This window comes from Larimichthys crocea, chromosome XXIII, assembly GCF_000972845.2.
Source record: "Larimichthys crocea isolate SSNF chromosome XXIII, L_crocea_2.0, whole genome shotgun sequence".
NCBI classification, from domain to species: Eukaryota; Metazoa; Chordata; class Actinopteri; family Sciaenidae; genus Larimichthys; species Larimichthys crocea.
In genome coordinates, this window is record NC_040033.1 from 12,509,057 (window position 1) to 12,533,277 (window position 24,221).

The 24,221-nt window shown below is 42.0% G+C and overlaps 1 protein-coding gene across 1 annotated transcript in view; it reads left to right on the plus strand.

Annotated features, from left to right (window-relative positions):
* pola1 (polymerase (DNA directed), alpha 1) overlaps nucleotides 1-24,221 on the plus strand; it is a 52,091-nt gene that overhangs the window by 5,812 nt on the left and 22,058 nt on the right. The window contains exons 22-34 of the mRNA XM_019274565.2: nucleotides 271-390; nucleotides 469-553; nucleotides 633-757; nucleotides 907-1,056; nucleotides 1,293-1,415; nucleotides 14,622-14,654; nucleotides 15,294-15,386; nucleotides 15,474-15,679; nucleotides 15,798-15,930; nucleotides 16,299-16,430; nucleotides 16,530-16,704; nucleotides 17,360-17,541; nucleotides 21,098-21,229. Of these exons, the coding sequence (XP_019130110.2) occupies nucleotides 271-390; nucleotides 469-553; nucleotides 633-757; nucleotides 907-1,056; nucleotides 1,293-1,415; nucleotides 14,622-14,654; nucleotides 15,294-15,386; nucleotides 15,474-15,679; nucleotides 15,798-15,930; nucleotides 16,299-16,430; nucleotides 16,530-16,704; nucleotides 17,360-17,541; nucleotides 21,098-21,229 (1,689 nt within the window). The remainder of the gene's footprint in view (nucleotides 1-270; nucleotides 391-468; nucleotides 554-632; nucleotides 758-906; nucleotides 1,057-1,292; nucleotides 1,416-14,621; nucleotides 14,655-15,293; nucleotides 15,387-15,473; nucleotides 15,680-15,797; nucleotides 15,931-16,298; nucleotides 16,431-16,529; nucleotides 16,705-17,359; nucleotides 17,542-21,097; nucleotides 21,230-24,221) is intronic.

The window sequence follows — 24,221 nt, forward strand, 5'->3', positions numbered from 1 at the left end:
AGCTTTTTTTTACACTTGTACAGTTAAAATATTAAAAATTACGGCCAGAAACAAAACAGCCTGCAGACAAAAGCAAAGTTTGTTTCTCTTGTGAATGAAATGAAAAGGCTTGAAGCCTTAAATCTTAGAAGTCTTTATTCAAGAGATCAAGTACTGTATGTTTCAGGGTGAACAACAAAGTAAAATGCTGTGACATTATAGACTTCCTCTGATTTACAACTTTTTGCCTTCTGCTTCAACCCCCTACATCTTCTTGCTTCACCTCTGCAGTCTCGTACTCTGATGGGCGGTCGCTCTGAGAGGAATGAGTTCCTGTTGCTTCATGCCTTCCACGACAAAAACTACATCGTCCCAGACAAACCTTCCTTCAAAAAGGCCCTGATGGAAATGGTAAAGCCAAGCGCAATCACGCAGAGCTTTTTTTTCCCTAATGCACAGTCACGTAACAAATGTGTGTGTGTGTGTCAGGCTGAAGGAGAGGAAGATGCAGGAAAAGGCAAGCGGAAGAAGAAGGCAGCGTATGCTGGAGGTCTGGTGCTGGATCCTAAAGTTGGTAAGTGTTTTAGTTTAAAAGTCTGTATTTGTTTTGTTTGTTTATATTTCTATAACCTCCCCCCTCTCTCTCTTTTTAGGTTTCTATGACAAGTTTGTGCTGCTGCTCGACTTCAACAGCCTGTATCCCTCAATCATCCAAGAGTTCAACATCTGCTTCACCACTGTGCAGAGAGAAGCTCAAAACACACAGAAGAAGAACGAGGTGTGTCCACTGTTTTATATTCTTACACTCTTCTTACCACCAAACATGATTTATAGATTCACTCCAATGTCCACAGAGATGTAAAGAGCTTTAACAATCCTGGTCATCGGAGAAGAGTTTACTTACAACTTTTGTTTCCATGGTATCAGGAGGAAGAGTTAGAGGAGATTCCTGAGATTCCAGATCCAGACCTGGACATGGGAATCCTGCCCAAAGAAATCCGGAAACTGGTCGAGCGGCGTAAACAAGTCAAACAGCTGATGAAAAGCCAAGACATCAACCCGGACCTCTACCTGCAGGTACACACACACACACACACCACACACACTCACACTCACAAAGTTGACTCATACTTAGACATTCACACTGAAACACACCGATTCTACACACACACTGCACGTCACTTCAAGTTATTCTTGAATTTCCGAATTGCAAATAATTACACTCACTATAATAACTTCTAACTTGTCAGTATCATAACCTATGAGTGTTCAGGCCTGTCTGGCCTAATTTGAGTCTCTCTTGCGTCCATCAGTACGACATCCGTCAGAAGGCTCTGAAGCTGACTGCTAACAGTATGTACGGCTGCCTGGGATTCAGCTACAGCCGCTTCTACGCCAAGCCACTCGCCGCCCTGGTCACACACAAGGGTCGAGAGGTGAGTCGATGCAACAAAGTGTACATGAACAACGTGTAGACTTTTAAAAGTTTTAAAAGTTGCACTAATACGGATTCAAATAAACAGCTAAGAGATTCTCAGCATGCAGATGGTGCTTTCAAAGACACAAAACACTTAAATATTGAGGATGGCCTGCAGTCCCTCTGTGATTTAGCTGCTGGTCTTCTGAGTACAACAAACGTACAAAAGGAGTTCACTTTTCTTTTTTTTTGCATCCACAAGAGGGCACTGCCTCATCATTTTCCACGCGTCATCGTGCACCACTCCTTCCACTGTTCCATTTTCTTTCTGACTTTTTTCCCCTTATCTTCTGTTTCTTGTTTGGTTTTCTCCCGTCTCACATTTCTCACCCACAAAAACTCTCCCTCCTTGTCTCGCGCCCTTCCCTGTTCTAAATATAATTATTCCTTCAAGTTGGTTTTGTCAGAATAAGAGACCTGTCGTAGTGTCTGTGATATCAATAGCTCCATGTAAGTATGTTCCAGTAACAAAACGTCACAGGAGCGCGCACAAAGCTCACGCTCTCCCCGCGTAGAGTCTCATTGTGTTCTTTTAAACACACACAAACGCAACAACATGGGCGTACACGCTCGATTAAAATTGGTGCAAAGAGGCGTGCGTACTGCATGACATAAACGGCTAAATCTGGTATCGTAACCGAACACCACACACACACTCTCTCCCACCATGTCGGTGTTAGTACTCATGTTCATTTAATGAGCTCTAACAGTACACATCCTCAGCAGAGGCGTCAAGCTTTGCCTCAGGGGAGTCCTTCATTAAGATCCCCTTACACACTCATTGTGCTCCCTAATAGAGGGCAGGGCAGTAACTCAGTGTGTGCGTGTGTGTGTCTGCGTGTTATTTTGTCAGTCCGTTTGTGCCTCCAGTCACGTTCGTTGTTCGGCTGACAGAGCTACATTGTAAAAGGTGCACATTTGATTCGCTGGGACAGGTGGGAGTTTCCCTCCAGCCTCGCTGCATGTATCTTTGTCAGCAGCCAGAAGTGGATGGGTTGATTACATTTTACCTCATTTTATACAGGAAGCCGTCCCGTGTTCATGCCAAGAAGCCGGCTACATTTCACACACCGTCTGACATTGCTGCACTTTGTGTGTTTAAGCTGAATATTTAATTATTTGATAATAATAGAAGAAAGTCTACCCGAGATTCAAGAGATTTATCGTCCTATGCAAGTAAAAACACATGGTTTGACTTGTTTGAGTAATCTTTTTAAAACTTCAACAAAATATCTTTCTCCAAACAGCTCTTGTAGCATAATCCAAATGTTTTGTAGCAGTTAGGGTTCAAATTGTTTATCTCAGTATCCCCCGCTGTTTTTTCACTGACACACACAAAAGTAACCAAAAGTATTTTAGCACAGAGCTGTAGGGTGCACAAGTAAGCAGATTGTTGTCATTGAGGAAAATCTAGGAGGTAATAACGACAAACATTTTCTATTTGGATCCACAGTTGTTTATCCTGCACAGCCTTCCTATTTCAGTAGTTGAAACATATGCTGACGGGGATATATTGGCACTTACTTATGATATTAAAGGTGCCATATGTAAGTATGTATGTATGTTTAATGTAGTGGATATGTCATAACTGATGTCTTGCCAGATTACTACACCAGCTAACTGTATGATGCAAACTTAAGTATTAAGAGGAAATGGTGTTGATTTTAGGGAACAATACATGATGTGACACTACAAAGTAAAGGTGTAACTAAAGATTGCTTTCTATTCGCCAAGAAGAGGCAAACATACTAACTTGAACTGGAGCTAAGCTGGGGTTGGCCGACTGCCTGTGGCGTAGGCCGAGTGCTGGTTGCTTCATGATGTTGGCTGATGAGGTGATATGTAAACAGCAAGCTAGTTAGTATCGTGGAGCCAAATAAGACAGAACGATAGAGATAGTGACGTGATTCTAAATATAATTGTAACTTTTCCAGCGCGCAGCCTCGTGTATGTGTCTCAGCAGTGGTGAGCTCTCAGTGGTTGAACCAGAAGTGAACACTGTGGACATAAAAAAAAAAGAAAGAAAAAAGGATTTTATTCAGAGCATTGGGAACAAATCAAGTGTCAAGATTTGAAGACCTGAGATTCACGCAAACCACGTTTACTTATTTAAAAACTAAAATCTTAAAATGCTGACATTGAAAGTGAATACAGAGTTTTTAAGTTGTGTTTTTAATGTGGACCATAATCAGAATCTGAATTCCAAATAAGTTTTTACATACATACATACATACATACAGTTTGTGCAAAGGTTCACGATGTGCAGAATATTTTAAATGTGATATTTATCAAAATGAGTTTGCATTGCGCAAACATGCTGCTGCAATTTGCACAATCCAATCAGTCACCAGTTTCCTTTTTCTATACCAGTTTCTGTCCAGAAATAATAATTATTGTGCTGCCATATATTCTGCTTCTGCTTTATTTACACTTAAATGGCTTCAAATCATTTAAAGCCACTCTTTAATACCTGCTGATAATCTACTTTGCCTCCAGCATTTTCCCAGGCCTCTGAAGTTACCCAGCGTGCTGAAGGGGCTGTAAACAAATTGGATTGTATTTAATTAGGACTTTACTGCGTTAGTACATTGCATACAGTGTGGAGTGATATGGCAGACTGGGGAGACGTGCATTAAAAAAGGTCATCGGTCCGAGCTGAACCCACAATGTGCTGAGCACACATCGTGGACCTCAACTCGCTGAGGTAGCAGGAGACCCCCCTCCCTTTTGCTCAATCTTAGTGTTTTGTTTACTTTGTATCCATGATCCAAGACACGTCTATTTATACTGCAGGTTGTGTGTTTGGGGGAGAGCATGGCATCAACACAACCAGGGAGTCCCACTATGAATATAATACTGTAAATAATGTTGTCGAGGGTCATTTATTACTTTGAAATCTACATCTGGACTTTGATATTCTGTTAAATAAAACTGTTTCTGACTAATTCAGCGACCCACTGCTGTTTAAAACTGCATTTAAAACAGTTTTTACATCACAGGGATTCATTAGTGAATGTGAAATATTCATTATCTACCATCAGCCCCTGCCTGTCTCTTTTTTTTTTTTTCCCCTCTTGGTAGCTGGATTGTGTCAAAGTATAGCCAGCTTCTGTGAAACCTCAGGCTGAGTTCCCAGTATATTGGCCGTCCCACTCTGGTTCAGGCAGCAGTTCAAACAAAATGAAGCAGTTTTATTGAATTGTTACGGAGCCCTAAAGTGAAATAACCGTAAGCCAAGTAGTTCTTGGTAGTTTCCGACTGCAGTGAGCCAGAAAGGGCCAGCTGGCATTTATAGCAGGGTTTCTAGTGTATTTGTGGGTATTGCCGTTTTCACCCCTGCCCCATTTTAATCGTCACATTTGCACTCTACTTCTATATCATGATTTAGGAGGCTTTTTATTTTTGTAATTGTAACACATACACCGACCACTACTCTGTCCGGCGTGTAAATCCACCCTCCGCCCCCTCAGCGTGCTCCCTTTATCCGTTTGGACAAGTGAATGTGCATGTGTTCTGTGTATTTATTGATTGGCTTAGCTCTCATCTTTCTCTCACTCTCGTTTTAAATTGAGGCCTAAACCCCCCCTTTGCGGCAGGAAGGGTCAGGCCGGGGGCCACAGTGGTTTCTCAGCCCGGAGGGGAGGGTTCAGTTCAGGGGGGGGACGGGGGTTGACAGACCCTGGGCGGTGCCTCTTCTGATCAGACTTGCCAAGTCAAGAGGGGAAAGCCCCCACTTAGCTCCCCTCCTCACTCTTGTGTGGGTTCCTTGAGCATGTCTCGCATCCATCTGCGTCTTGCATGTATGTGTTGATGTACATGTGTCAATGCGTGTGTGCACACAAGTGCTACTGGCCGAACTCTGCCCTTTGTCGGGGGGACCATTTGTTGTGGCCCTACTCTGTCCTGGTATGTGTGGGTATTAAAGGGGGGATGATGGGTATTAAGAGGAAGGTGAAGGTTTAGGATTACACAGCCACAGATTGATGTCCCCCTCAACCCCTCGGTGTTATTTTGGGTTCTTTTGTATGTTCGCCAGAGAACAGTTGGGTGCAGAGAAACAGATATACGAAACTCGGACACAACTTACACGCATGTGGTTATAATAGGCTGATAAATGCATTTGTCATGCCAGGAAGACTTTTATTGACCACTGGCTGGTTGATTTCTGACGTCAACTAAAAAAAAACAACAGAAAATTAAACTCTGAAGAAAGCAGGATTTTGTGCAAAACACTCTTGAAGCTGCACAGCTTTTGGCTCAACGTTGGTCTTAATTTCCCTTGGTGGTGGAAAAGTTACCCGGCGTAGCAAAAAGAAGTGTCTGTCAACAGCCGAGGGCAGCACGAAAGCTGCTTTGCCTGGAGTCATCGTTCTTTCTTTAAACCTGAATTAACGAGGAGCCACGTTTCTTAGTTTTGCCACTTTTATGACCAAAGCACGTAAACCTTCTCACCTTCCTCTCTTAACACAAACTGTACGTGTGCGTTTGAGCGTATACAACCTCCTAATCGAGTGATGTTAACAACAGAGGCCGGTGGAAGCTGCTGATTGTTGTGGAACGCAGATTGGTTTCACCTTTGACCCTTTTGCCAGCAAATCTGACAACCATTAGCAGGTGTGTGTGTGTGTGTGTGTGTGTGTGTGTGTGTGTGTGTCTCAGGATGGAGGAATGCTCCTGAGAGCCATTCTGCTGTAATTGAGTCTCTGTCCTTGTGTTTAAAAACAGCCTGACAGGAGCTCGTAGTTGACATTATTGGATGGCATGCGGAGTGAAGGATAGAAGAGGGCTTGAGTAACAGAGCCGACGGTGTGGAGAGGTCAAAGTCTGGTTTAGGTTAAACCTTTGTGTGCGCTGGTGTGCGTGGGTGTGTGCGCTCGTAATGAAGTCTAAGTAAATATTGTTGCCCCTGGTGTCCCTCATTCAGGTTCTGCATCATTCCTCTTGTCTCAAGAATCACAAATCATTTCCCTGAATTAGACACAGGAATACCTAAACCGGCCTATCATGTCTCATCTTTGTGTGCCAGCGTGTGTTTCTGTCTGGCCTGCGATGATGTACGAGTAAATATCGTCGCCCTCATTTCTTTCATTCAGAGTCTCAGTAGCCGCTGCCATCTCAGAATCACCGGGGTCGTTTTTACATTTCCCCGAATTAGAGATAAGAATACATAAGCCGGCCTACGCTTGTGTGCGAGTGTGTGTGTGTCAGCACATGCATGTGTGCATGTCTGGGGAAATGAGGGCTGCATGTTTCCATGGTCCCGTAGTCCTCTTAAAGAGCTGGCTTTACTCCTGATAGGAGTGGACTTAACAAATAGTCACAAGGGAGCAGCGCTGCTATTTTGGCTGCATTAGCTTGTCTATGAGGGCTGACAGTGGACGGGACAAGGTTTCAGACTTTAGTAACACCTACTAATGAGGCCATGTGAGACCGGGCTAATGGCAGGGATTATAATTTATTACGGATTGATCTGGCATATGGTGTCTTTATCGGGGCTACCGATAGAGCTGTAAATGAGAGGATAATTAGCACATGGTTTTAGCTGACTGGGCAAGTAGGTGATACATATGTTCAGGTCTATTAAAACCTTAAAATTTCTTGCCCTAGTTGTTGTCAGTAGCCTCTCGTGTGAGAGGAGCTGCTAGTTTAGAAAAAAAAAAACAACCAAAAAAAAAAACTTGATTAATTGCTAAGAAAAAAAGTCCAGACACAGAGCCTAGAGATAAAGTATATAAATTGCTTCATGATATGATATATTTTAAAGTATTTGAAACTCATATTTACACAGAACTTCAATGTTTTTCTTGTCTTAATAATTGTAAGTCTAGTCAGCGCTGATCCTATTTGACAGTTTTAACAGAGTGTACGGACTGTACAACAATATCTCTCTCTTCTTGTCAAAATTAAACGCATTACCGGTTATATTCTGTTGGCTCAGAGTCCACGTCTTCCCAGTTGAAATATTTTAGCTATAGTAATGCCCAAAAGATATTATCAAAATTTTGTTTTCCAAATTGGAAATGTACTTTTACTGAGCAAGTAAAGTAAAAAAAAAAAGTTGTAACTTATGTTTAAACTGCAATAAAAATGCATTTTAATTGGAAACGAGCTGTAAACACAACACGGACATATCATCGTCCTCAAGGTTGACATGGTGGACTAGCAAACAGTTGCTCATTCACAAATCCAGCAGTGACAGAGAAACATTCATTCATTCATTGAGAGTTATGTTTCTGGCCAATTGATGATTGTAAATCAGAGATTTCTTCTCTTTAGCTCTGTGTTTTTTTTTTTTTTGTTTTTTGTTTTTTTTGGTCTCTACCGACTCCTGAGGGAAATCAGGCTTTATCATTTGGCTCTTGATCCTCCTTTATATGCACAAAAGTCTGCTCAAGTCTGTCGTTTGATCCTGTTTTTTTAAGAGCTTTTTTCCCCCTGATGCATTTGATTGCTGCTCTGTAGGTTTATCACAATGAGCGAACCCTTTCAAATTTTCATCATAGAAATATTTATTAGAGACGCTTTAAAGCCCAGTTTAAAAATATATTTCTAAATATTAGAGCTGACTGAAGCGATGCCTCATTACAAACGGGCGCTATATTTTCCTTCTGTCCTGCTAATATCACATTTTAATAAGCTCATCTTTGACAATCTACACACATTAGTCATTTGCCTGACAACATTTTAAGAATTCATTGGTGAACCGCTCTGACTGTGCCAAGCATGAAGTGACACATCAGGACGTGTGCTTTCCAGCTATTAAAGAACCGTATTTTAATTGACCAGACAGCAGGAGGATTGTTATTTTCGACGAACGCCGGTGTTTGTGATCTCGGCCGGTTGTATTAAATCAGACGCAGCTTTACAACAGATTGACCCTCCCAGCAGCAGACATGAGAACACAGCTATGGCATCTGCCAGGACAGGTGTGTGTGTGTGTGTGTGTGTGTGTGTGTGTGTGTGTGTGTGTGTGTGTCTGTGTCTGTGTCTGTGTCTGTGTGTCTGTGTGTGTGTGTCTGTGTGGTGCTCATGCATTCTTGCATGCAAGTGAAAACATTTTAGTGAAAGAAAGATTTTCATTCTCCGTGTGTGTGGAGGTGTGTGCAGATCAGAGCTCACGCTAGCAGAAGAGAAACTATAAATCTTTTCTGTGTCTGGTGTTTGTGCGTGTGTGTGTGTGTGCACGCATACTCGTGCGCCTTGTGTACGCGTTGCGCGTCAGAGGCGCGTTCCTCCACAGGTGCTATTTCAGTCGGCCGACTGTCATCCCAAAATGCTTTTCAGCTGAGTGCTTTTCAAAACAATCGTCAGTGGTGCCCCAGGCTCTTTTTCTTTTCTTCCTCTGCCACACTGAGGTTTAACATGCTGCCTCTGATTTGCTGATCAGTGCAGGGGTGTAAGGTATATATGTGTGTGTCGAGGGGTTCAGAATGGGAGATTGAAGGTGGGACTGGGATGCCCTATTAGATGAGCAGGCTTCTTGCTTATTTGTCTACTAATCACTCTGTCTAAAAGGAAGCAATAAAGATAATACAATTTACAAACCATTTGTCAGTCAAGCAATGGAGGCCATCACAACCCATATTCTTATTTAAAATGACAGCCTGGCAAAAGACAAAGGATATTTTGATGAGGAGGCAGGTGGATTGAAATGAAGAATACATGAGAGCGACATGATAACGAGACAGATAAATTCCTAATAGATAAGGCCAACAAATAGCTGAGCAGCAGCTGGGAACAGGCGGATATCACAACAAGACCGAACCAGTCATCAATTAGCATGACAGGGTGCAATAACGTGCAGCTAATGGGGACAGCTCATGTGCAGACACACAGGTGCACATGCAAAGACAATGTTAAAAGTGTAAATGTTCTGATGTTGAATGTAAAAACCTCCAGTCCATTTCACTTTTTCCAATTTAATATCTGCTCTACAATTGTTTTTTTTTCTGCTGCACTAGTAAGCTGGACAAGACTTGTTGTTTTTTGTCCATTGTGAACCAGTGCTCTTGCTGGTCACTTCATGGCAGCTTTGAGTGTTACACACTACGGTAGCACCACTTAACCCAACTACATCTTGTAGCAACATTGGCAAGGTCAGGTGCCCTGAAGTCTGCACCCTCAAGTCTCCAGCTAGATAGTTGGGTACATTATGTTTTTAAAAAATTGGGAGCACAAAGAGAAAATGTCACCTGTAAGCTGTGGAAGTCAGCGCTGAGATACTGTAGGGGTCACAAGAACTGTCCAAGCACTCGCATGTAGGACTGTCCAAAGCTGGCGGGTCTGAAAAAAGCTGCAGCATCCGCTGCGAGTGGCAGATTTATCTAAAATGACTTTGAGGTTTAGTGGGACTGCAATTGGACAGAAAAGTGTTACTGTCCTATAATTTAGAACGTTTTCAACATTTCGATTCTAATGACGCTTTCACACTGTGAAACCTGTTTTAATACTTGGTTTGTTTTATTTCAGCTGGTGTGAAACAGAGCAGGCTCTTGTGTGGTTCTTTATGATGTGGAAGCAGACTAACCACAGGATTTTATGATCCTATATATGTGGTTTTTAGCATGAATTCAAACTACCATGAAATCTATCTTGTGGCATGGTGCAGGATGTCTGATCATGTGACTCTATGCTTCCTGCTCTTGATTTATTTGTGATAAATCCAGTGATGGGTACAGTCTAATCTCTTTTTTAACTTTTAATAATATCTTTTTAGGTTGTGTGCCAGATTAACGTTAGCTATTTAAATTTTTCATGTGTAACGTTAGCTGGCTGACTACATTTTCACCTTTCAGTATGTGAAACTTACGTCAGTGTGCTTGTGGAGATCAAATTTTGATTTGTTATAAGAAGTGTGGCCAGGGATTGTGGCTGGAAGCTGCCTCTTTTTCTGGGTTTTGCTCAATTATCATTGCATCATGGTCAAAAAACAGCTGGTGCTTATTTTTCTTCAGGCAGCTGCCAACTTGGGGTCTGCAGTAGAGGTGCTCCTTACACTCGCTTCCCGTTAAATCCCCACATTTAGACCAGTCACAAAGGTATAAATTCAAATGTAGCAAAGTAATAAGTAGATGACTCGCTCAGAAAATACGCTTGAGTAAAAAATGTTTACTTGTAATGCTTCTTTACCTACACCTGAATAAGTTGGTGTGAACATAAACCTGCAGGCATCAATGTCTGACACCTGAGCCCTCACAGTGTTTTATGACCTGAAAGGAAAGGATGACGTGGGATAGGGATTACGACTGTAGAAACAAATTCAATCTTTTCAACCGCCGAAATCTTCTGTCCCCGATCCTTCACTCTGCTGGAGCGTTTGTCAGCTGAGCTGCTCATTTAGCGTTCACTCTAATTACACTGTATTAACACCAACGAGTGAAGAAGTAAAAGAGGCAGGAGTCAGAAAACTGAGTGATGTTTTACACTGTGAGAAAAAGAAATTGTAAGAGATTTAATAAACGACACTGATCTTGTTGTACATATTAAAGGGCCAGTGTGTAGGATTTAGTGACACCTAGCGTCGAAGTTGCAGATTGCAACCAAATGATCGCTCTTCTACGTCTCACCCTCTCCTTCCAAACATGTAGGAAACTCGCATAAAAAGCAAAAGGCCGTATCTAGATCAGTGTTTGGTTTGTCCGTTCTGTGCTACTGTAGAAAAATGGCGGTTCAACATGGTGGACTCCATGGAAGAGGACCCGCTCTCACTGTAGATCTAAAGGGCTGATTTTAACAACACAACAGTCACTTATTTACACTAATGAAAACATACTAATGCATATTATATTCAGTTCCTGCCAATAAACACTCCTAAATCTTACACACTGATTCAGTTCCTGCCAATAAACACTCCTAAATCTTACACACTGCGCTTTTAATTAATTAAAATAGGACTTTTCTAACCATACCTAACAGAAATAAAGAAATATAAAGTCTTGACAACTTAAAATTTACTGAAACAATCGTCCTCAAAGCCCATGGTGATGTTTTCAATGTTTCATGTTTATTATATCAAAGATATTCAGTTTTTTATCTTAGACAAGTCCGAAAACAAGACTGTTTGACTATTTGGAACCACTTTTGATTGTTAAAAAGTTAAAAATGGATAACCAAAATGTCAGCAGATTGGTTTTCTGTTGATAAACTAATCACTTATTTGTTGCAGCTCTTCATTAATTGCCCTTTTCAGTGATCTTGATGATGTCTAAGACTCCGTTGTATGACTGAAAATATTGTGATATCAGCATGTAACGCGAGTCCACGTCGAGCTTTTTCAGTTGTTTGCCTCAGTATGAGCGGCATGCACGGTGCTGACGAGCGTAGTCATCAGAGGGAAGACATACACACTCTTTTTTACCCCCTGAGGCTGTGTGTTTGCATTTGTCCATGCAGAATGTGTGTGTTGGTATGTGTTTAAAGATGAGCACTCACACACACACACACACAAACACGTCGGTTGCACACATCGCATCATGGTCAAACGACTTGTCTTTCACACGGTTCATTCCACGCAACAGTCTGTCCTGCTGGAAGTGACAGCATATGGAAAACCTGTCTAAATTAGTCCACACATCAATTACATCAACACGTTCTCACCTTGCTCACCCCTTACCCCGACCCCCACCCCGACCTCCTCGCCTCACTTTGCTGTTGCTGTGTCTTTCCCACATCCCCTGCCCTTTTCTTTCTGTGTCATTCTCTGATCAGTACAGACTCCGCTCCCGTCTCTCGCCTCGTCCAGCGTTTCTTTCCACAGCTTATAACAAACGCTGGATTTTAATGATTAGATTTGTTGATGTGGTGATATACAGCACACCATGACACATGTAGGATTGTCAACATTAAGAAATCTCCCTCTACCATCTGTGTTAGCAGGTGTTCAAGGCAGTAAAACAACACAGGAAGTCGGCTTTGACATATGTGAATTTGAAGGAACACTTTGAAGGAACACAAATCTGGAAAGCTCTCAAAGAAGCGTTCATTTTTTAAAAATATTTTTATTGTAGCAATTGTGAGGCAAACACTCCAAGCAGTGTTTACATTACAAAGTATTTAAATTTGCCACATTGCAGCTTCTTTCTGGATGATGTTGTGCGGCTTACTCTCACCTACATTAAGACCACTGCAAGGCAGCCAATGCAATAATCTCATTTACAGGATTTTTGGATCAATATGATGAGGTACCATGAGTTGGCAGATGTTCAATTGCTGGTTTGGCTACACATATAATTTCTTATTTGGTTATTTATTCATGAAGGATTTCTCAGTGGAGTTGAATTTCCAGAAATATCCCAGTATAATGATATGCAAGTGCAATTTCGACAGATACTATGATGGAAGATTTGTTTGCTAAATGCAAATAAAATGGCTGAGAATGAGAACTTAGTGCGTGTTGTTTGCCTCATGGTATTAGTTTTATTTTTCCTCTTCTCTGTTTGGTTGGCTGATTTCATATGAGCACACCTGGAGGTTTGCACTGAAGTGTTCGGGCTTCTTTCCTTCCCTTCATCTTCTTCTGACAAAGTCAAATATTATTTATTTCGTTGCGGTGCAAAGCTGTGTTGTGCTGTATATCATTATCAATACAGCGATTCTCATCCAATCAGATCGCTCGGTCTGAACCAACTGTAGTTAAAGTATCTTAGAATAACCCGTGTGTGCATGTGTGGAGTTTAACAGACATGCAGTACTCTAAGTATGAGTGTAAATGACAGCAGCTGGCACCAATGTCATTATACGTCTGATGACCCTTTACCTAAAATCTCTGGGAAAATTAATTCTTCACATCCCCTACAAGAAGGAAAACCCTCCCTTGAATTCAGTTATACGCCTGCAGGCTCTCTGCACAGTCAGGCCCAGACTAAAGTGCGGTGCCGTGTTTGTATGCTGCTTTAGTTTGGACTCCAGTCACTTTTAGTTGTGGCAGAAATGTTTTTAAATTGGATGTTAAATAATCAGCTTGACTCTCACTAAATTAAGCTGTGATTCACTTTTTAACTAAAAAAAAACATTTTCATTTGTGACTTGAGGGCTTTTGTGCCACAAAAATTGCACATTTGGAGGTATTGGAGAAATCTCAGAAGTCATTAAATTTGTCGTCAAATTATGGCAGAACAGTCAGTTTTGCTCTGAAGATGTATTTACTTGTACACTCAATCAAAAACTAGCAGGAGACGGGCTAATCATTTTGTCTGCATGAAAGCTTAGCAGCACAATTTAGTTTGTATGCGCTTAGGCCAAGATTTGTGTGTGTGTGTGCGCGTGCGTGTGTGTGTTTGTGGTGAGACCTTGACCTTGACTGCAGTCCCTAATCGAGGAGGCTGTTCTCTGAATGACTGAAACTCCCCCCGCCGTACAATGGTATGTAGCAGCCCATAAAGCATGCTTAAGTCCCACTCTGGTTTCAGGGAGTGGAACACGCCCCCCCCCACCACCGCTGCCAGCCTCGTTCTGCCGCAGCCCGACCCCGCCCCTTCCTCACACTCTGAAATAGCCACGTCCTTGTCCCCACACGGAGCACAGTGTGAGTCGCGGTGTGTATATATGCGGCCGTGGTTGATTGAGGAGCAGATTGCTGGTGACAGGTCACACTGCGTTCCGTCCCTCCGACCCCCCCAGATTAGCCGCCCGGAGCACCCGCCATGCCCTCCCTTCCTCTGGACCCCCACCTGTTGGGATCCCTCTGCTGCTCAGATCACTTCCCCCCTCTCTTTCACACACACAGAGTGGACAACGTGCGTTAACAGAATTCTCTTATTTGTCCGTCACTCACTCGGCGGGTGATAAAGGCCATTACGAGTCATTAAGGTGTGTGTGTGTGTGTGTGTGTGTGTGTGCGTCTGAGTGTATGTGTGGTGCCCGGCTGGGATGTGTGTGGGTTGAAAAGATGCCTGTCACAGCACGCTCTCATAATTGCCCTCTTAGCCAATTATCCCCCATTTAAAAGCAAGTCACCTGCTCCGCTCCCGTGTCCATACACACACACACACACACACACACACACACACACACACACACACACACACACACACACACACACACACACACACACACAGAATAAATAACATAGAAACTTAATGTTTAATCATTGTTTGTTGCTGACGGATATGTTTGTTTACCGTGCTAAAATGCTCACTCATGCTGTTGTCTCTGCTCTCCCCTTCAGATTCTGATGCACACCAAAGACATGGTTCAGAAGGTGAGACTGTAATGAGCTTTTGGTTGTCCTGATTATGATACAAATCCAGTCAGGGAAGGTCTAAAATCTGCACCCAAGTCTGTATCAGGATTGGCTCACAGTTACCTCAATAATGGTGAACGTAATTATAATCACATCCCATCAATGAATGAATATGACAAGTTCAAACAAAAGTATTTGAGATAAGACTTCATTGATGCTGAGGAAATGAACATGTTCGAGGGTATGGAGAAAGCAAAACATTTGAAAACTTTAATGCAATAAATAGAAAATTAACAAACTGAGTGTATACAGTACGTCTGTAAAATATGCAGTGATGAAATATTATATAGAAAAGGAAAAGATCATTGATATTGAAGCCTATGACAGAAATAGCAATGCATTATTGTTATTATATAAAGATTCAAGAGATGCAATTCTATGTGTAAAATAGTTATAAATATGTTATAACACTATGACTCCAATGGTGGAAACAATATTAATAATAATAATACTGGAATATATACTGTAGCTTTCCAGATAAACCGTGGGCTAATTTACCTTTGAGTTAAAAGTGCATGTAGTCTTCGGTACATTTGCTTTCATTTGAAGCTAATAATTGCTCTTACATCTATTCTTTGTTTCTCTCATGTGACTCAGATGAATTTGGAAGTCATCTACGGCGACACAGACTCCATCATGATCAACACTAACAGCAGGTCTCTGGAGGAAGTCTTCAAACTTGGCAATAAGGTGTGAAGTAGAGAAGTTATATACGTTTCTCTTCTTCAAGATATTTGACATTTTCACTTACTGCATATGCGTGTTATTTATTCCCAGGTGAAGGCAGAAGTAAACAAGCTCTACAAACTGCTGGAGATTGACATCGACGGTGTGTTCAAGTCACTTTTACTGCTGAAGAAGAAGAAGTACGCTGCCTTGGTGGTGGAGAACCACGGCGAAGGACGATACAGTGTCAAGCAGGAACTCAAAGGCTTGGACATCGTCCGCAGAGATTGGTGTGACCTGGCCAAGGAATGTGGCAAGTATGTTAAAGAAACAGCATGTTAACAACCTTACATTGGAATAAATATCAGGGATTTCAAGGGTTTTGTCATACATGTGAAGCACTCCTCTCCTCTCTGCTGTCCCAAACTTTTGCAGCTATGTGATCGGACAAATCTTGTCAGACCAGAATCGTGACGTCATTGTTGAGAACATCCAGAAACACCTGGTGGAGGTGGGAGAGAAAGTAGCAGCTGGAGAAATACCTCTCAGCCAGTATGAGATACACAAGGTAAGGACATGGCTGTGTGTGTGTAAACACATTCTGGAAAACCTGGCAGTTCAGAGATTAGTTTTACAGCCATGGAAACAAATATCCTGGAAATAATCTGTGTTGTCCTGGAAAATGTATATTTTAGCCCCTCGCTCAGATCAGTAAAGATCATCATCAGATCACCTAGGTGCATATTTTCTTTAAATGTTAATTGGACATGAAACAAACATTTTCACGTCTTCTTTTAATGGTCTGCTAGGTTAGAAGATGAATTTTCTACTTGATTTAAACTGTTACTTACTGTTACTATCTGTGGCCAGATTAATGTTTGAATCAGCTTTGTTTATTGTATCTGTTCATCGTTGCTAATTATCTCTTTCCTTCAGGCTCTGACTAAAGATCCTCAAGACTATCCAGATAAGAAGAGCCTCCCTCACGTCCATGTGGCTTTGTGGATCAACTCCCAAGGTGGTCACCGGGTCAAAGCTGGAGATACAGTCTCTTACATCATCTGCAAGGTGAGCGTGAGAAACTGCTTCGCTGGTTTTATAATTACATTTCAACATCCAATCATGGTTTTGTAGCGATTTCGTAACGATTTTAATCTCTTCTTCTAGGACGGCTCCACGCTGGCAGCCAGTCAGAGAGCCTATGCCCTAGAGCAGCTCCAGAAGCAGGAGGGTCTCACTCTGGACACTCAGTACTACCTCGCCCAGCAGATCCACCCCGTGGTGTCCCGTATCTGTGACCCCATCGAGGGCATCGATGGCGTGCTCATAGCCACATGGCTGGGTACGTTAATGACATGTTGTAGTAGAATGTAGAGGCCTGTTTTTTTTTTTTTTTAAGCGTGGGTGGCCCAACAGCACTCTGGTGTTAAAGGAATTTCAGGTTACCTTTTTTTCTTAGAAAAATGGCAAATTACAGAAATTGGTTAAAAAAAAAAAAAAGAAGCAGCATGCAATTAAAATTAAATGAGTGAAAGGTTTTTAATTGATGTTGTTGACTTGCATGACACTTGGGATTAAAATGCCTTATCAGAATTCTCATTTGCAGTTTAAAGATGTACGATTTTATAAATAAACACCGGCCATAAGGTATTTGTGGTGCACAGCTTACTTTGAGTGATAGTACTAATCCCTCTTTATGAATGTGTTAGCATTAGTCCTAATTCCTGTTTTATAGTCTGTTGACAGCTGAGGCAGCCAAACTTAGAAAAGATGTCATACCTAATTTCACAAGAGCCTAATAAAAGTACAAAATAGATGTTTCATTGTTGTCTAATCCTCATAAAATTAAGTTGTATGGATGGACATTCCCAAAGTATTTGTCCTGCTCTGCCCTGTCTGCATGCAAGAAAATGTCTTAATTATTGTAAATTCATGTCAAAATAACAAAAAAAAGTTGATTTGTGGCGTAAACTAGAATTGTTTTTTGTACATTCCAGGTCTGGACCCGGGTCAGTTCCGGGCTCAGCAACAGTACCAGAGAGAGGAAGAGGCTGACGGCACGCTGGGAGCTCCAGTCCAGCTGACAGACGAAGAGCGCTACAAAGACTGCGAGAGGTTCACCTTCACCTGCCCACAATGTGGCACCGACAACGTCTACGACAGCGTCTTTGAGGGAGCTGTGAGTAGACGTACACGCTGTCAGCTATCATCTGCTGATAATCGTCTGCTGTGGTTTTTTTGTTTTTTTTAGAGGATTCCTACGGCCGTGGAAAAAGTGTAACATTTCAGAATTATCTTCTAGAAGTCAACACATCCATTGCAGTATTAGCAGAACCGTGCCTGTGTCTGCTGTCCATATCTGTTCTCAATATATCCGACCATTACAGTTCAGTTTGTCAGCTGGTACGTCGATCAGTTTTCTAATGACGCCGTTTCAATTACACGATCTTTGTTGTGTATCCAACCTAAAATGTTGCTCGAATGACTTATTCACACAAAGCAGGCAGCTGCAAGATTTATAAAATATGTCGTGGATTACTCATGGAAAAATCTCCAACGTTGCTTTGGCCAAAATATGTCAATGCAATATTAATTTCACACTTACAGCTTATTCATTGTCATTCTTCAAAAGATTCAGTCATCATAGTCATTAATTTGTCTAAAAACCCAGACTAGTTCTTGGGCGTATTTGCGGTTGGAAAGAGATCTACATTTTTAGTCACTTTTTCTCCAAGAGGAATGAAAAATATGTGCAATCTAACACCCGAGTTTACATCATCCCAGAGGAAATGTTGCCAAAACGGCTTCGGATGATTTTCTGTCCAAGAGTCGGGATCTGAGGGTTCTTTAGATAAATGAAAGAGATCCAATCCAACACAGAGTTATTAAGCATACCCTCTGATGAATCAACACCTCTGTGGTTCAACAAAAAAACTTTGTTACAGCTTTAAGAAGGGAGGAACTATTGCAGGGCTGTATTAGTTTTAGCTCTGTGTGCCTAATACACTGGCAGCGTGACTGTATGTTAAACCCAGACCACTCAGAAGAATAAGTTGTGGAGTCACAGATGATTTAACCACACAGAGAAACTAAGAAAGACCCGAATGAAACAGAGAAGATTTCACTGGTCTCGCGGTAGAGATGCACATAAAGAGTTGGACGGTGTTTGCGAAGGCATTTCTGTCAAACTTCCTGTGAAGGATTCATGCTTTAGTCATCCTCCATATTGTGTCTCTGTCTGTATTTTTAGACAGCTGCCTGGCTCCAATACGGACTCTGTTTTCATTGGCATAGTTTGGACTCCACAACTTGAAAAGCCTTTCCTTAACCCCTGCTGCTCTACGGACACACACACACATACACACTGATCTCCTACCATTTGTCAGGCCAAGGTCGTGCATGTGTGTGCGTTATCAGCCTCTAATGAGGAGCAGGGCACGCAGCTTTTACTTGTCTGAAAGACACCAATAAAACTGACAACCCTCTGTCCTTCGCTGGCTGAGAGAACTTGCATTAAATTAGAAAAAAAAAAAAAGGAGTATCATACGCAGGCTCCATAAAAGGTTGATATCATTACACACTTGGTATGTTTTTAGAGGAACACACACTCACACAGGAAACTGTGCTAGAAAAGCTGTGGTAGATTCGGCTGAAGCGAATCTGTTGCTTCACAGTTTGACACTTTAACAATAGCAAATGTTTATTTAAATGTTAATTTCTTTGGACTAAACTAACCAGGATTCATCTAATTACTGGTGTTAATTTTCCAGCATGCGTCAGAGGCCGGTATGCACGCACACACAGCGAAACTGATAAGACAGGAAGTTAATTAGGGTGGTGAACATGGTCTAACAGCTCAGTGAGAGGGGAGGACAGATGGGCCTTGACTCCACCACTGACACAGAGCCAGAAGATGGTAGGAGGAGGCGGTGATGGATGATGGAGGACAGACAGAGGAGGAAAGTTGTTTGATGGGGGTAGCGGCTGAAAGAGGGGAGGGGATGAAAAGATTAAGTGTGCAGGGGAAAGAAAAGCTGGATGGAGCTTCAGGGATTTCCCTGAGTTCGGTTTTAACAGAGCTTTGGGTATCCCACATCGGGCAGTTAAATCAACAGGCTGTGAAAGCTGCACATTATCAGACTAAGACATGAATGAAAACAGTCAGGGTCGATAGTTGACATTGTAAATGTTTTTTTTAAATTGTTTTAGAGCTTTGTTTGAAGTGCAGACACGAGGTGGTTGAGACGACAGTTGGAGGAGTAATAGGTCTCACAAGACGGAGACTACTCTCTCATATTTTCATTTACTTGCTCAGTCATAAAATAACTGGCAAGTTAAGGCCATGTTTTATTTTCCATATATATACAACTTGGTTTGGGAGTTTTCAAAATGAAGTTTGGAATGAAACAAGCAAGATAAAAAAAAAAGAGTAGGAGGGGAGGAGAGATCATGGGGAGAGTGAAGAGGAGAGGTTGCTTTCATCCAGAGCTGATGCGGAAAGACGGAGGAAAAAAACATGAAGACGAGGACAGACTGAGATGGAGAGGGTTAATGTGTGTAGCTGCATATTTGTGGAGTCAAGTAAAAGTTGATTGACTAAAAACCGGTAGAGAGCCGTGGGTTTTTTTTTTTCCCTCTCCAAAAAGAGGCAATGTAGGCAAACAAAAAACCTGTGTGTGGCTGGGTGGGTGGGTGTCACATGCATACTTGTGTGTGTCATTGACTTCCCTGCATAAACCTTTTTTTTTTTTTTTTTTTTTTTTGCTGCTGTCAATGTGACAGTTAAATGGAGTTCAGGTTTAAAGGAGCGAGTGTTTAAAAGTGTTATATTTAGTGTAATTGTACCAGGCTGTCAAGTGGACAGTTCAGGGGTACTGAGGTCACGCTGACCTGCTCTCTAAAGGCTACAATAACCGACCGAGGGGTGCTTTAAGCCCTTCCACCTTCCACACTTGTGACATGTTCTTTCTTGAGCTTTAAAGGTAAGCTGCTATGTAGCGCAACTACTGTCCTGATTACAGGGTTAAAAATGCACATGGGATGTGTCTGTACATATATTTATGCAAGAGACAGTAGTTTTTCCACTGCAACTCAAGTAAATGTTTCCCCCCTAACAGCCAGTGTACCTGCAGACCCAAAACAACAGACTCCATCATGTGAAATATATGTAAATAATATTTTATTAGCAAAATATGGGATTCACCTCAGTCGTTTTTTCTGCCTTTGCTGAAGACAATATTGTGCTTTCAACTTACCTTAAAGAGCCGCCTGCTGTGTTTTTTTTATTTATTTATTTTCTATCAATGTTAATAGAATAGAGTTAAGTGGCTCCCCTCGTTCAGGAAGTGAAAGTCTCATTCATGTTCTGTATAGACCATTTTATATGACTCACTGCTTGGCTGAACAGAAGCTGTAAGAAAAGTAAAAATAAAAGTGAAACAAAGTACAGCCCGTGTACATAAACACAAAGGATGAGGCGTTAACCTCGACATCAATAACTGAAAAAGAAAGCTTTATGGAGAAGTTTAAACCCTGGCTGCCTTCTCACCTCCTCACAGCTGACTGTTTACAGGGTGACTGGGTCCTAATGTCGGATTGTTTCAGGAAAGTTACACAACAGTTCTGATTTATACTCTTAAGAATACAGATGATACAATCTGCAGCGTTTCATATTTTTGGGTATAGCTGCAGCTGATGAGGATTGTGTGCTAATAAATCTGTTGTATCTTTTTCAGGGATTAAAGTTGGAGCCCAGCTTGATGCGATGCTGTCACATCCCCTGCGGAAGCCGGCCCATCGACCACGCTGTAAACATCAGCAACAAACTGCTGCTCGACATCCGTCGCCACATCAAGAAGTACTACTCTGTGAGTATTCCAATAAAACTCTGCTTTACACACACACACACATACATGTACTTCTTTACCACCTCTGGGGCTGCACCATGGTAACTGGCACAGCTGGCCAGCTGTTCTTCTCTCCTCTACTTTACTTTGTCTTTTTTACACATGCTTCATTTTACCAGAAATATAAACTAAATGTCAATCTTTGGTGCACAAATGTTAAGCTTTACGCACTATTTAACTACTGTGGTTGTGTTGCATGCCAACACTTTGCTAAAGAATTTAAATTATTGCTTCAGCTGACAAAATACAAGCTCAAGTGGACAGAAACTGAGTTGCATGTAATGAAACACTCAAAATGTGTAAAAAAAAAAAAAAATTGACCTCCAAGAGTGTATATAATAGTGTTGCGCTGTGTTTAACACGCCGTGCGATGCGGCTGATGCAGTAATGGTAAGAGAAGCCGTCAAAAAGATGTTGGCCAAGAGACGAAGGAAACCTCAGCAGGGCACGTCGCTGACATTTTCAACCAAAGTGCACATTATGCTTGTAAAAGCATAAGAACAGCAGAAAGATTTGACTGAGCACGATCCACAAAAATACTTAAATGGCCGTTCCTACTTTGAATACCAAGTTTAATATTCAGTTCTTTTTCAGATGTTAAGGTGAAATTTAAATGATACATTTGTGGAGACTGGGTCCTAAAAATACAACAAATCAAACGTGTTTGACTTTAAAGATCGAGCAGATTTATCTAATAATACGGGGCTTCAAAGAACACTTAGGATGTGGGATTATAAGCTTTAAAGGGTAAATCATTTTTGCAGTTACATAAAAGTACATGCTGGCTTGAGCATGCCTCCAGCCTCATAGAGCTGCTAGCATGACTGTAGACTCTTAATCTTGTTATTGGGTAATCCCAAATCACAAGTTTGTCTCAACATGAAGTTCATTATCAGGGCGTTGTTTAACCGAGGTGGTGTTGCGTCTTGGACACTGATCTATCTCAGAAAGGCCTAATCAATACTGACTCTACATAAATACGTGACATTTTCTGTGTGAAGAGAGCATTAATTATATTTTTAATTAATTGATGTCATGAGCACCAAACAATGCAGGCAACACAATTTGAAATATTACATTCCTGTAGGTTTTGTGTTTTAATCTACTCCACACAAATGTGATGTTTTTTTGTCTCTTCAGCGGACGTTTAATTGGTTGCTCGCAATTTGCTTTTATCAAGACACCCAACTTTTCACACTCAGCTGAATGTAAAAACTTTTTGGCAATATTTTGGGACCGCTCAGGTTCTTTCATGCACAAAATGTACGAACTCTTTGCACGTATTTACTATATTGTTAAACAAATTCTTGAAAAACCTTTGTAGAATGTAGTTGCTGATGGTTTTGTTTTACTTTGGTTTCTTTTAAAAGTTGCCATGCGGTTTAGGTTGCTGTAACGTTTGCACACTTGTATCCAGTGACTGGTAGATTCCTTTTGGGCTAAGTGGTTACAGTGAAATAAAACATTGTTTAGGTGCAAGTTGTCACTGTACTCCGAGCCTGATAAGCAGCCCGAGAGTGAGGTGAAGTGGATGCCTGTGTTGTCTTTGTAGAGGCCTCTTCTCTGTCTCCTGGTAGCCTCTAACACATTAGTCTTGAACGAGTGGAATGCAAGTGCTTCCCCTGTCATTCACTGTCTGTGTCACTCGATCTCTGCCCCCTCTGTCAGTTTGTCCAAATAAGCAGACACAAACCAAAAGGAAACTTCTTCGTGTCACTATTTTGCAGCCGAGACTGCAAGCCAGACACAGATGTCGAAGCTAGGTACGTGAAACAAACCCTAGCCAGGACACAACTGGATCATAGTTTAGTCCGTGAACTCCACCTGGACGGCTGCCCAATTTCAGTGATATTTCAGGCTGACTGTGGAGGAGTTTGACCAGTCTGATCATCGGATTGGACACGGCAGCGTCTTGAATTGTGTTTCAGTAAAATTTGAAACTGGCTCAGCTTCTCTGCCGCTTTTTTTTTATGACAGCCCACACTGCTGCAGCCAAAACACAATACCCCTGTTCAGATCAACGGGAAAGCCAGCGTTTTCTCCACAGCATTGGATTTGGTCTGAATCGGGCCTAAAAGTGTGTGTGTGTGTGTGTGTTTGGGGGGGGGGGGTTACTCTCCCACAGTGCTGAACAGAAATCAATTAGTTTGGTGAATGTGTGGGGAGTGAGCCCCCTCAACCCCTTTGTCACGATGTGTGAAACAGCTGCTACCACTGAATACTTACACCTCACACAGCAACACACACACACCAGCATATACACACACACACACCGCTGGAGGCTGAACAGCAGTGGACACAGCACACACAGCGGGGCAATGAAGAGGGGTAATATTGTGTAATTAAGGATTCCTTTCAGGCCGAGGGAGCGTTCAAATAGAGCTGTTTGTCTGGCCAGATCGAGTGAAAGCTCTGCACCTCTGTGTGTGTCTGCGTGCGTGTGTGTGTGTCTGCGTGTGGTGTGTGTGTACACCAATATACATGTGTGTTAGTATCCTAAGCTAGGACCACAGAGACATTAATCATTAGCGAAATTACCTCCTGTCCCCCCCACCCTCATCCCTACCATTATCAATAAACCAGCACCCTGAGAATGGGCAAACACTTGTTCACTCCTCTTTCTCACACACACACACACACACACACACACACACACACACTGTTGTCATCCTTTCCTCCGCTCATCCCGCTGTCTTTGCCAAAAACAAGATTCGCTTGTTTCCTGAACTATCCAATTCTTCTTTTTCCTTTTTTTTTTATTTTCCCCCTAACCCCTCCCATCTAACCACCGTTGCCATGGCATTTAACAAATTATTGCAATTACCCTCGTCATGCGGGTCGCCCCTGGAAACGGGCTGAGGGGCAAGAGAAGAAAGGGGGAGGGAGAGAGAGAAAGGGTGAATGAAGACCAGAGAAGGTGATAATCCTGTTTTGAACAAAAGGTCAAATTGTT